The sequence below is a fragment of the Colletotrichum abscissum genome, assembly GCF_030869225.1.
Source record: "Colletotrichum abscissum strain IMI 504890 chromosome Unknown Scaffold_6.1, whole genome shotgun sequence".
In the NCBI taxonomy this organism is placed as follows: Eukaryota; Fungi; Ascomycota; class Sordariomycetes; order Glomerellales; family Glomerellaceae; genus Colletotrichum; species Colletotrichum abscissum.
The window spans coordinates 929,993-942,891 of record NW_026850503.1 but is presented as its reverse complement, the minus strand read 5'-3'; the positions used below and the strand labels follow the sequence as shown (position 1 = coordinate 942,891).

The 12,899-nt window shown below is 54.0% G+C and overlaps 3 protein-coding genes across 3 annotated transcripts; 1 reads left to right on the top strand and 2 right to left on the bottom strand.

Annotated features, from left to right (window-relative positions):
• Positions 1 to 2,247: 2,247 nt before the first annotated feature.
• On the top strand, positions 2,248 to 3,984 carry CABS01_03304 (phytoene desaturase; the record flags this gene model as incomplete). The annotated part of the gene is made up of 1 exon (XM_060536680.1): positions 2,248 to 3,984. The coding sequence occupies one exon, from the start codon at positions 2,248 to 2,250 to the stop codon at positions 3,982 to 3,984; it is 1,737 nt and encodes a 578-aa protein (XP_060392599.1).
• Positions 3,985 to 6,839: 2,855 nt separating this feature from the next.
• CABS01_03303 (uncharacterized protein) lies at positions 6,840 to 7,475 on the bottom strand (the record flags this gene model as incomplete). Its single annotated transcript, XM_060536679.1, has 3 exons — positions 6,840 to 6,921; positions 7,106 to 7,227; positions 7,389 to 7,475. 3 exons carry the CDS (start codon positions 7,473 to 7,475, stop codon positions 6,840 to 6,842), a joined length of 291 nt encoding a protein of 96 aa, XP_060392598.1.
• Positions 7,476 to 10,120: 2,645 nt separating this feature from the next.
• On the bottom strand, positions 10,121 to 12,899 carry CABS01_03302 (uncharacterized protein; the record flags this gene model as incomplete). The annotated part of the gene is made up of 5 exons (XM_060536678.1): positions 10,121 to 11,789; positions 11,844 to 12,273; positions 12,339 to 12,379; positions 12,438 to 12,558; positions 12,863 to 12,899. 5 exons carry the CDS (start codon positions 12,897 to 12,899, stop codon positions 10,121 to 10,123), a joined length of 2,298 nt encoding a protein of 765 aa, XP_060392597.1.

Sequence of the window (12,899 nt, the reverse complement as noted above, 5' to 3'; positions counted from 1 at the left end):
CTTGAGAGGGCTGCAGTTTCTGGAAGCCGTGACAGAATCACGAGAATGAGCAGATTCTCATAGGGTATCGAAAAAATAAGGACACGGGCTCGGCGACGGTGAGGGTTGATAAGAATTGAGGCTTGTCTTGGGGCGGCTCCTGCCAGCGGCGCTCGCCCTGTCTAGAGTCCGTCCGACTCCGAAGCAGGCCAGATTGCAAGCTGTTCCTGCGGCTAGGTTGCACAAAAGAAAAGACGGCACCTTGGGGCGTGTGTGAGAAGCAGGAAAGGTGAGGTGGGATTAGATCGGGCGGGTGTCAGCGCAATTATGACGGAGAGGTTAGCGTCGAGTAAGAAGGTAGGTAAGCGTGGTAGGCAAGTAAGGTGAAGAGAAGGTGAGGTGAGACACCACGTCGGCGTTGCAGCGTTACAACTTGCGCCCTAACCTGCCCTGCTGTTTACTTTATCGCGTCCCTTTTTGTTGTTCTGTTGAAGCCGGACTATTCACCGTTGCTGGCTGGACTTTGTATCCGTAACCCCAAGAGAATAACGGAAGCCGGTCGGCTAGTTCCCGGTGGGAGGAATGATGAATTGTCCCGAGTGGAGTGGGATAGAAATCCGGGTTAGTCGTTGTCTTGCGGGCACGTTGCTCCGGCTGGTGTTTCCAGGCGCTGTTTTCTTGCTCGGGGCTCGGACTTTTCTGAAGTTCAGAGATTCCAGACGAAGGCAATGAAGATGCTAAGGGTGCGGCCGGACTGTGGTGCAAATGTGGTGTAAGATGGACGTGGTGGCGCTTGCGAGGATCCTGTACACAGAGCTTCTTTCCAGATCCGGTAAGACAATGCGCTGAACCAGGTGGGGGAGGAGCTAGGGATGGAGCTTGAATTGGGATGAGATTGTTGAGGATCCAACGTGCAGCTACAACTCCCTTTGGCGTCTTGGTCTTAGTGTAAGCTACACAGTCTGACTCTAACAGTAATTAATTCAGAATGGAAGCTCCAACTTTCAAGGTGGCTGGTCCGGGCCGGCGTGGTTGGTTGGCCGAGTCCGAAGGGAATTTGGAAAGTCTATGACGACCATATGCGCGTCCCAACATGGGATTTTGCATACAACCAGCCCACTTTCAGGTTCTGATCGGACCAGGGGTTAATGGACGGATAGTAAGCGGGCGCGGATCTAGTGGTTTTTTAGCCAGGTGGGAGAGGAGACACTAAATGCTTTCCTGACAATACTGCCTGAGAGATGTATCCGTAGAGAGAGATGCGGCCATGTGTCAAACGTGGTGAGAAGGGGTGAGTAAGACAAGGCGGGATGGATGCTAGGTGCCGTTTTGCCTTTCAGACGAGAACAATTTCACAGAGCCTGTTGGAAGCCGAATTTTGGAACACATTAATTGTTTGGGGGGCCGGACAGATGAATGAGATCCAAGGTGATTCATCACCAACGTCTAATTGATGAAAAATGCCCACTTCGACTTACACACTTCACGGCAAATGGCAAGTTGGAAGACTAAAATGCTACAAATGTCCGAGTCCGCGAGCTTGGCTCTATACTCTGCTCCATCTAAAGCAGTAGCCGATGAAGCGGGATAACAACGATCGCGATCTGCGAATACGATATCAAATGTCTCAACAACCGTTTTGTTTGGTTGTACCTGTAGCTAAAGCACCGTATCAGCCTGTCACCCTGTTTGTGCATGAGCTCTCTCATGCGGCACGCCCCTTGCTTTCGCACGCCTTATGCTACCCCAAGCCAGTGGCAGCTCACCTCAGCAAGGAACACAAAGATTGGGGTGAAGTTTGTGCGCCATCCCGCCCGTCCTGTCTCTTCAACGTTCGTAAGCCAGGAGCTTCCTCCGAAGTCGAGGTGTCATCACTCTCTCAATTCTCAACCCCGAACCGGCCGGTGCGGAGCTCATCCTCGTGCGATTTCATTCCCACCCCCTGCACCTGCCGCTCCGTTGCTTTTGTGGATCCCATGGCATGCGAGGGACAATTGGCAGCCGCCGTCTCTCTTCACATGCTTACTGGAATGGTAGGATAATTAGTCTAGTATGAATGTTAATCAACTTCCCTTGCGTCAATCTTCCATTTGCTGTTCACGCTCTCTCATTGTCTTGTGAGCTGGTGATAATCTCCTGGGGGCACTTGATAATCCCAGCTATACAACCTCACGACAATCTCACAAGCATTACTTATCGCCTTACATCCAGTGCAGCCATCTATCTCATCTCACATATCTAGTAGAGAATTCATCACATAATATAGCAATGCCTCAACTCGGGGAAAAGCCCAAGAAGGCAATCATCGTCGGCGCAGGCGCCGGCGGCGTAGCCCTCGCCGCCCGCCTCGCAAAGGCAGGCTTCTCCGTCACCGTCCTCGAGAAGAACTCCTTCACCGGCGGCCGCTGCTCCCTCATGCACCACGAAGGCCACCGCTTCGACCAAGGTCCGTCCCTCTTCCTCCTCCCCCAGCTTTTCCACGAGACCTTCCGGGACCTGGACACCACCATGGCCGACGCCGGCGTCGACCTGCTGCGCTGCGAGACGAACTACAACATTTGGTTCCACGACGGCGAGCTCTTCAAGCACTCGTCCGACCTCGCCGCCATGAAGACGCAGATCGAGCGCTGGGAGGGCAAAGACGGCTTCGAGCGGTATCTCAAGTGGCTCCGCGAGGCCCACACGCACTACGAGATCTCTGTAAAGGACGTGCTGCACCGGAATTTCGGCAAGTTTCTGGATCTCGCGAGGCCCGGGTTCGTCAGGCACGTCGTGAACCTGCACCCGCTAGAGAGCATCTGGAGCCGCGCGAGCAGGTATTTCTGGACCGAGAGGCTGCGGAGGGTGTTTACCTTCGCCGTCATGTACATGGGCATGTCGCCCTTCGACGCGCCCGCGACGTATTCTCTGCTCCAGTACACCGAGTTCGCCGAGGGCATCTGGTACCCCCGCGGCGGCTTCCACCAGGTCGTGGCGGCGCTGGTGCGCATCGGCGAGCGGCTGGGCGTCGACTACCGCCTCAACACGCCCGTATCCCGCGTCCTGACAGACGGCCAGAAGGCGACGGGCGTGGAGCTCGAGTCCGGCGAGTCCCTTACGGCAGACGTCGTCATCATCAACGCCGACCTCGTCTACGCCTACGGCAACCTCCTCCCCAAGACCCCGACCATCACCGACTACACAAAGTCTCTCCGCAAAAGGGAGGCCAGCTGCAGCTCCATATCATTTTACTGGTGCATGGACCGCAAGATCCCCGAGCTGTCCGTCCACAACATCTTCCTCGCCGAGGAGTACCAGGAGTCCTTTGACGCCATCTTCAAGCGCCACTCCCTCCCCACCCAGCCCAGCTTCTACGTCAACGTGCCTAGCAGGATCGACCCCTCCGCGGCGCCCGAGGGAAAGGACACTGTCATCGTCCTCGTGCCCGTCGGCCACCTCCAGGAGTCAAAGGGCGACGGGCCGGGGCTGACGTCCGACCCGAAGCACTGGGACGACATCGTCGCTCGCGCCCGCGCCGCCGTCGTGGAGATTGTGAGCGCAAGGACGGGCTGCGCGCCCCTGACTGATTCCATTACGCATGAGATTGTCAACACGCCCTTGACGTGGGAAGAGAAGTTCAACCTCGACAAGGGTGCTATCTTGGGTTTGACGCATGGCATCTTTAACGTTCTTGCTTTCCGCCCGCGTACGCGCGCAGAGGGTTTGGAAAACGCATACTTCGTCGGCGCAAGCACTCACCCTGGTACCGGCGTGCCTATCGTCATGGCTGGCGCCAAGATCACGGCTGAGCAGATTCTCGATGATCGGGGATTGGAAGTACCCTGGGCCCGGGGCTTCGACGGTATTTTGAAGCCCCAGAGCCTGTCACCAGGGAACAAGAAGCTGGATAACGTACGGTACGGATTCCACTTCGGATCCGAGGAAGTTGCTGTCTTGTCTGTCGGACTGGTTTTGGCGTTGATTTACTTTATCTTCTGGCCTACCGTACAACCATGGGTTTGCTAAGTTTGTCATATAAGCTATGAAAGGAATAATTTGTACTCGGAAGCAGCTTTTTGGTTAAAATAGACACCTCACTTCATAACTCGATGGTATATTTCTATTCTGGTAGAGCCACGCTCGCTCGAGTAATGCCCCTCAATGACGTTTATTCGCAAGTCCAGTCGCACGGGTGGCACCTCGAAACCATCCAGTTCATGGGAGCCTTGAGATCGTGATCTTTGGCTGGGTTAAATGGTAGGAGACAGCACACTATCGCCCTTAGATAACGAAATCAAAGATGACGAACATGGAGGCTGGTGGTTTCATCTACCTAATTGGCCGAGTGGATAAGAAGGACGCATCGCACGGCTGGCTGAAATGAGAGGCCACTCGATGAACCGCGTTTATAGCCCATCTTGTGTGTGTGTGTGTGTGTGTGTGTGGGCAGCGGGATTCCCGCGGCTGCCAAAGTCCTTGTAAGCCCTTGTTATGAGGCAGCGACGATGCTCAGAAACATTCTTTTTAGTAAGGTAGTACTCGCCTTCCTCTATCACAGCCCGCAAGGTAGTCTTTTCGGAATATGCCCAGGACGATACTCAGAGCTAAGTCGTATTGTCCCCCTGCACACCGGCCCCAATGAGACTTATTTGACTGCCTGAGCTGATATCAAAACTACGTCAGGGCGAGCTCGAACCGAACAGTCGAAGGCACAAGCGAAGGCACAAGCGACGGCAGTCCTTGGCATTCTCCTCGAAAGGTCCCTGTTGTTTTGAGCCTGTTATAGATCTGCCATGCCTTTTAAAGCCACAGGTCGCCCTGGATCCTACTCGTTTCTACTATAGGCTTTGCACTTCCACGCCTGGGCTCCTGGTGCCATCAGGACTGGCGCCAGTGCCAAGGGAATCAGCTTTGAGTTACGACGAACACAATCAATGGAAGAAAGCAGCATTCAAAGACTTGGAAGGGCATCGAAACTCTCTGGGAGTGCCATTATGCAGCAGGAGATCTTCACCAACATCGCTTACGACCCCGAGATGACGGACCGTGGGACGGCGTGAAAATGGATAGAGGAGTGCGCCCGCCCAAGAAGTCACTCAGGTGCCAAGTGGGCTGGCCTAGTAGGCTGGTCCTTCCGTGGCGCCGGAAAGGATTCCTAGATATATGGATGCGTTCTCGCCTTGTTGCAAGATTGGATCTCTCGACAGTCTGTTGGAAGAGAAGGTGATTGCCTCAGCGGCATCATCCATACAAGGTGCCCCTGAGTCCTATACCCCACGATCCTAGAGAAAAAAGCTGGATTATACACAGAAAGGAGAAGCCCAACAATCGACCAGTTGCGCGAGACCACCGTCGGATCAACCAGTCACGTAGCCCTAGCGGTCTTCGTGAATGCCGTACTTGAACAGCTCATGTAGCCGAGGCCACTTGGTGCGTAAGATCGCAGTATCGGGGTAAGTGATAAGTTGTCGCATAGCGACTCATTCTTATAAAAGCAACCAAATGAATTGTTAGAGGTTCAAGAATCCAAATATGCCCAAACATGGTCCACGAGCATGCAAGTGTCAGAGAAACGAAAGACTGATTGATTCTGTCTAGAGGCATGTTCTCGATACCGGCGGTAGCCAAGGCCAGCTCTGACTATTCCATAGCTTGCTTGCCGCTCCGCTCTACACCCTTCGTGGCACTACGCGGCACTTCGGGCAGTATATAAAGGCTCAAATACACAAGGAATACCAAAGTGAGTCTACAACCATCGTCGTATTGGTATGATATCCCGCGATTTCTTTCACGTCAACGTCGGACCCGGGGTCTCATCAACAAGCTGCCACTCTGCCGCGAAGCAACAGGGTGTCCACCTTTATGACTATTACCGTGACCATGTCTAAGGCAGGCTTACTCGGCCCCTTGGATCCTCTCAGTCAGACCGCAGTATGCCTGTCTCATATGCGTTTGAGGTTGTCCCAAAGTCCGTACCCATGCAGGTGGCTGGCGGCGGAACTGCGACCTTGAGTCGACAGCTGCAGGTACATATAGAAAGACTGAGAGGCACCAAGAGGATCTTGCTCATAGCTCTATCCAAACACATCATCCTAGTCCTCTTGTTGTAATGTGAGGTTTCGACTTATGCCGAGATCCCAGAATTACCCACGGCTGGCGGACATACTCTCTCCGATGATAATAACCCGGCTATATTAGCGAGTCTCGATGACTTTCTGGCGTCATCGTCCCTCACGCATTGGGGAAAGGGGATACTTTCTTGCGCCGTCGATCTTTGTGTTGAGGGCCATGGACGTCCCAAGTGACCTAATAAGCAACTCTTCTCAGGCGACAAGGTCTGAAGCTCTGCATTCATACCAAAGCTCACCAGCATTGAACCAATGTCGTGTTCAATGAAAGCCATATCGGGGTCTTCTCGTTCTCCCCCAAGAGTCCAGTAACATGGCGACGAGTATTGGCAAGCATTGGAAACCGGAGCACGCCGAGGCGGCAGTCTATGCTCCGCAGTTGCTGAGCATAAGGGGAGGAGGAGGAATGACATGCATGCCGCAGATGGACGCGTCTGAGGAACTAAATAACACCAATATGCAAGGTGACTGCCCATGTCGACGCGGTGCCATGCAAGGCGAGTTGAATACTTTCACCTCCAGCACCGTCGCATCACCATAGGATCTCAGCGGATCTCCAACACCTCCCTACGTGGTACGGAAACTACACTGTGACTTGATAGATGTTTCATTGATCGTTATGAAAACCAGCCAAATGGCGTTTCCCTCTTCTTGCTACAACGCACAGAAGAGCCTCTCGCGACCCGCAGCATTCAGCCGCACTCTCGCATCTTTGCTCCATGTTTCTCTTCCTCATACGAAAGTTGCTCTCTCTCATCTCTGACCGCCCCTCGCCTGTGCCGCCGCATCGCGATTGATAGCCTCTTCCCCAAGGACCTTACTCGCAGCCATGAACCTATTTTCAAACCTCCGTCAGCAAAACGAAACTCATCGCCTCCAAAAGCACCCAGAACTCAATCCGAGCCACGCGCGATGCCTGTCCTGGCATCATATACGTACGGTAATACTGCGACGGTAAAACAGAAGCAGTGAAACCGGAAAACATATGTGACAAAGGCGGAGGGAAGAGAACAACTCACATGCCGCCATGCCACGCCCCCAAACCCCGCATACTCTCAGCCTGCACGCTCGTCATACGAACCAGGTTCTCCGTATCGGAAAGATTAGCAGACAGCTGCGCCAGCTGCGAATGAAGATGTGTCTGCGATACCGAGTCCAGTCAGCACGAAGAAATTCCATCCCGGAACCAATGCCCTCTCGGCCGAGCATCTCTTCGCCTCTCGCGAGCCCCTCTTCCTCTGCCCTTCGCGCCATCACATCTCACAGAGATAGAAACAAGCCCCATAAGGCAGGAGAACTCACCAGCTGCCGCGTCTTCATCGCGTTGCCGGAGCTGGACGCCATGGACGGCCTCGCCGTCTGACCCATGCTGATATTCCGTGACGCCATCTTTCTTTCGGCTTGTGTTTTGGCTGCTCGTCCTAGAAAACACGGGGTCAGCCAACAGTCCTTGAACTGCCCTCCTCACCAAATCGAGACCTCCGTTCCCGCCCATTCTCATTGCCACGGGAAAAGGTGAAGGGAAAGAACTCAAACTCAAAGTCCGCGATCGACTCTCTCATGCAGACGTCCTCACCACGAGTATCAATTGCAAAATACCACTCACCTCTTGCACCACGCGTCGTCAAATCCGAAACAAACAACCAGCAGAGCCTCAACCCCAACCCAGAAACCCCGTCAGGCAGTTACCTTAACGAATAAGGTAGCCGCCAAGAAAAAAAAACAAAGGAGCGATAGTAGTAATCAACTCCTCTTCAGACGATTTCATGCAACCCCACTGCTTATTTCTCCCTTATGCTCTCTTTCGTCCAAACACTTGTCTTGTCTCGCGGCGGAGAGTTGGCTGTGGTGGTGATGGGTGGCGGGGAAGGATATCTTAACAGACGGCCATTAATTCATGCCTCCTTCATAGTTCAAACATACACACGTCCCAAATGCTTGATTTTGTTTGGGGGGACGGGATGTCGTCGGACGACGGAGGTGGGGTCGGAAAGCAGGACCCTCCAAGTAGGCAGAAAGTAAACAAAAACCCCGACTTCTGATTCGCGGGTCTTTTCGTCATTGAGTTTCTTGCAGGCAGGTGCCAAATGCCAGCTGCCAGATGAGAATATGGTCCGTGCTCCAGCGCGCTGGCTTTTCCCATCACAGCGTCCCCAGCAGCAGCGCGATAAGATAAGGCAGGAGACAGACAATCTTGAATCAACACCCACGAATTGGAGACCTCACGCTCATTGAAGTGCACCTGCAAGGGCAAACACGGGAGGACAAAAAAAAAGTCTCGGGGTGGCTGTTCGCTTCCATGCATCTCTTCGCCAGGGCAGACTTTTTTTTTTTTTTTTTTTTTCCATGTCCCGGATCTTCGGCACGGCACATCCCTCGAGGGGGAGAAAAAACGCCCCCTTTGAGGTGCCCGGGAAAGAACCCCTCCATACCGAACATTCAAGCGTCGCTCCCTCGGTGAGCGGTGAGGGAGGGGGGACCTCCTGCCCGCCGTGGAAACAATCACATCATACCTATTACGAGGTAAAACTACCTGACGTGTATCATATCATACCATCAGATCATGTCGCGTGCAACCCTCCACCACAGAGGCACGCGTCACGTGTCAGCAACGCACTCTTTCTTTCCACGCTCCTTTGGTCTCCTCCTTCCCCCTCGGCTTCGGGGACGCGATGCCAGATGGTGGCTTTCGGCTGGCGCGTTCTGTTCCTACCAGTGCCCCTTCCCGGCCTTCCCCTCAGGTCAGCGACGACGGTCTTAGTTCTGAATCAACCAACATGCCAGCGTCTCATCAGTCGCGCCTGAACCTCAAGCCCGCCACAAGCCTCGGCCGGGGGCGACAGAACTCCTGGACGTAGACCTCCTCAACTTACTGCTTACTGCTTACTGCTTTGCTTACCTTATACTCAACCCACCTCGTCTGAAAATGTTCAAGGGCCAAAGTATAATACACGCACCCCTGGTGGAGAATCTTTCTAGACATCACGTTTGTTTTCACGATGCCAAGTTTCGCACCTGTCTGGCTTCCATTGCGTTCAATTGAACTTCCCTAAAGGGGCTGCCTACTTGCCCGCCCCCTAAACTTTTACATCCATACACACACCTCACCCCTTTCCTCCTCATCCCCATGGGTTGCGCCCGTCATCGCCCTTCTCTCATCATCGGGAAACTAAAAATTATGGAAAGCCAAAATCCCTTATCAAGAGAGGCTTCAGTCTGAGCATGTCCCCCAATCGTTGTTTGCTGCCATGCAATGATATTGCCCATCTTTGTATTGCCGGTTCAAAAACCACCTCCGGATCCTCCCCCTGTCTATGCTCGTTACTTGTAATCCCCTCGACGTACCTAGCCTTGGCTGTGCCTTGGCTGCAAAAAGAAATATTTTTCGTAAAGGACAGACACAAAAGAAAAGGAAATTGCCTGAGAAGGGGCGTTTCGTTTTATACACATCCAACTTCTCGCTTTCGCCCAAGATGACTCGAGGATGGTCAGATCTCACGTCCCATCTTTTTGTCTTTGATCCGGGCCTTGGTGCGAGTTACAAGTCCGAAGCCATCGGGTTGCCGGGACGTCATCTGCTATCCAACCTCCAATGCTGGTCTCCCTTTGGTCAACGAGAACATCGATGTCGTCCACGCCAATGCCTGCTGCTATTACCAGAAGTCGAAGGGAATTGGCCCCCATCGTCACAATGCCGTATGTACTGGACTTGCGTCCGATTGATGAGAAATGAGAAAAGTCGTCGAATTAACTATGTGTTGTGCCGCGAATGAAAGACCGATTCCTGTCTAATCGTTTCGTGTCGTCATCGTGTTGCCGCGCATCGATATGTGAGGAACTCCGGCGGAGTGACCTCTTGAGACCAACGGAATGCGATAGCAAGCCTGGGTCTATGAGTATGTAGAAGGATAGAGACGTAGTCGTCGAGTTCGTTTCGGATCGCAATCGGGCCAAGTAAGCTGATGTCGTTCCATATCGCTGGCCGTGACATCGTCAATGCCGTAGAGCGATCAAAGCAGCCTCGTGAGTGATGTTTACCGGACTCCTATAGCCGGTCTCGGCCCGAGACTGCTTTGGCTGCTGTGGGCTGAAGGCTCGGTGTCATTCTGTGATTCACCACTGCCCGCGCTGGCGCTCGCACTACCAGTCAGACTTCTCATGTTCTTCTGTTTAGGTGGAGGAACAAGACCGCTCACCCCGATATGTTGCTCAACCTGCTGTGGCGCGACTGCGTTACCATGGCCGGGAGGGTATCGGGGCACCGGCTGACGCATACCGTCAGGAGGAGACGGACGACCGTTCATCGGAGGACCGTGATATCCATTGGGCGGCGACGGTCGGCCGCTGCCGCCCCGGATCGACGGACTGTAGGGGTTCCCGGGAGACTGGCTAGCTCGTCGCGGAAAGGCTCCGTTCATGCCCATGGCCATGGGGCCTCCGCCCATTTGCATCTCGTCCAGACGTGAGGCCGTCAGCGAGTTTGCTCTCGAGCCTGCCTGCATCGTACCTCTGTCAACGGCACCGTATCGATTCGATGAGTAGGAAAAGAGGGGGTCGTCTAGGATGTTCTCATTCGCAGCAGGGATACTAGCAATCTGGCTGGAACGATTGCGTCCAAAATTGGGGCGGAATCGGGATGATCTGGCGGGCGGTGCTCCTCCGGCATCGTAAATCTCGTTCTTGTGGTACTGAGCACGGGTGGGCGGTGCTGCGGCTGCCGCCTTCCGGTTCTTCCGTGACGTAACGCTCATCATGTCAAAGTTATCGGGGTCGATCATCGGGGCCGGTGGTCCAGAGTTGGGGTCGAAGTAGTCGTCGTCGTCATCCTCCTCGTCGAAAACCTGAGCGCTGTTGCGCATGGGGTGCGGGCCTCGCCTTGGGGGAGGACCTCTCGATCTCATTCGCATCTCCCTCTCTCTCAGTGCCAGCTCTCTCTGACGCAACTCCATCTCACGCTCGCGAATAGCCAACTCGGAACCCTCAGGGCCATGGCTGTAACCAGGTTCTCCACCTTCCGGAATATCATCATACATCATGAGATGTGAGAACTCCTCCAAATCGTTTCCCTCCATGGACCCGCGTCTCGAAGCAGCCCTAGATCCCGGAGGAGGCGGGCCACGAGGGAAGCCGTTGGGAGGGCCCCCGTTCATGGGGGGCCGACGCATACCGGGCGGTGGTCCTGGGCCCAAATTTGAGGAGTTGCGTGGGCGCGGTCCCCGGTTTGGTGGCATACCATTGCCATTCATCATGGGTCGGGCACCATTTGCTGATGACATCCTCGGGAGAGGTGACTGAGATGTGGGTGAGCCGGGAGGTGCCATTGTTACATCAATAGGCTTTGGCGGTTTCTGGCGGTTGACAATATTAAGGTTATGCAGAATAGCGTAAAGCGACTCGATGCGAGGAACAGGGACGTGAGCCTCTTTGGCCAATTTTATCGGTGAGCCCAGATACGTCTCAACTTCCATCGGTCGCTTTGCGATGTAGTCCTGCCACATGATGCTCTCGGGGTTCGTGGGCTTCGTCATTTCGTCAATGGTCTTTTGTTTGAAGTCGGGAGATAACTTGCAGCCGTGTGCGTCTGCCAAAGCAAGCAGCTCGTCGATTACGCCTGTCACCATATCCTTCACACCAACCTTCTCAAGCAATTGGGCGTGGCTTGCTGTCTCGAAGATGACGCTGGCGGGGTGGAAAGCAATAGGTCTGTCGTCAGGTCAGCAAGGCTACCAAACGGAATCTATTCATATGCAGGCTTACCCAATGACCCGCTCATACTGCTGCTGACGGATGTTCTGGGAAACTTTGCAGTCGACCTGGGCCGTGTTCAACGTCATCGCCAATGCCTCGGCCATATCGCTCTGGATCGCGCCGGGAATGTTATCATTTTTGCAGGAGGGTCCAACCCAGACTTCTGTTGAGCCCTTGTGTTCGAATTCGCTCTGGCCCAGTTGGGAGAGTTCGGCATTGGAAACCAGCGAAAGCACAACGTTGGTGGGGAATCGTTCCTCAATAGCGGCTTCGACACCGAGAGTATGCGTCGTGTTAACGAGAATGCACGTGTGTTGAGGGGTGACGACGGCGTCAATGACGGCGGCGAGGTCGTAAACGTCGGGGAGAGCCTTGATGCAAAGGATCACATAATCAAATGGGCCACCGCCGTGTGCGGCTTCTTCGGGAACGCGTACAACTGCGGGTTTAGACTGTCAGCAATCTTTACATTCCTCTGCCGACCATGGTGCATTGGGAACTTACCGTGTCGCGGCTTAAATCTTTCGTTGCCAAATATGGGAGACCTGCAAATGTTTGATTAGACGCGCGCCCGCAGGTCGCAGGAGAGAATAGGCGACGTACTTGAAGGAAATGCCGTATTGCGCAACGTGATCGAATCCCGACTTCCACACCAGTGTAACGTCGCAAGCATTCGTCGCTTGTAATCTCCATGATAGAAAGGCAGAAACTGGATTCCCTCCCACTACACAGGTTTTCATTAGCTCGCTGTCGTCGGCCATGCTGAATTGCGGTCGACACGATGCAAGAGCACCGGTCCCTGTATTGACGAGTACTGTGTATATTAAGAAGGAAAAAAAAGAGAGGGGAAGAAAAACGAGTGTGGTCTGCGATGGGAAAGGTGTAGTATGGAGGAGAAAAGCCGGGCTGACGGATAGAGATAAAGGAACACAAAATTCCGATCCACACCGTCGCACTGATGCAAGAAGAAGCAATTACTGGAGCGAGCGGGCGGGAAGACTGGAAGCCAGGAAAGAAATGGGACGCACCTGAGAGGATCTTGAGCCGGGGCGTCATGGGTGCCAT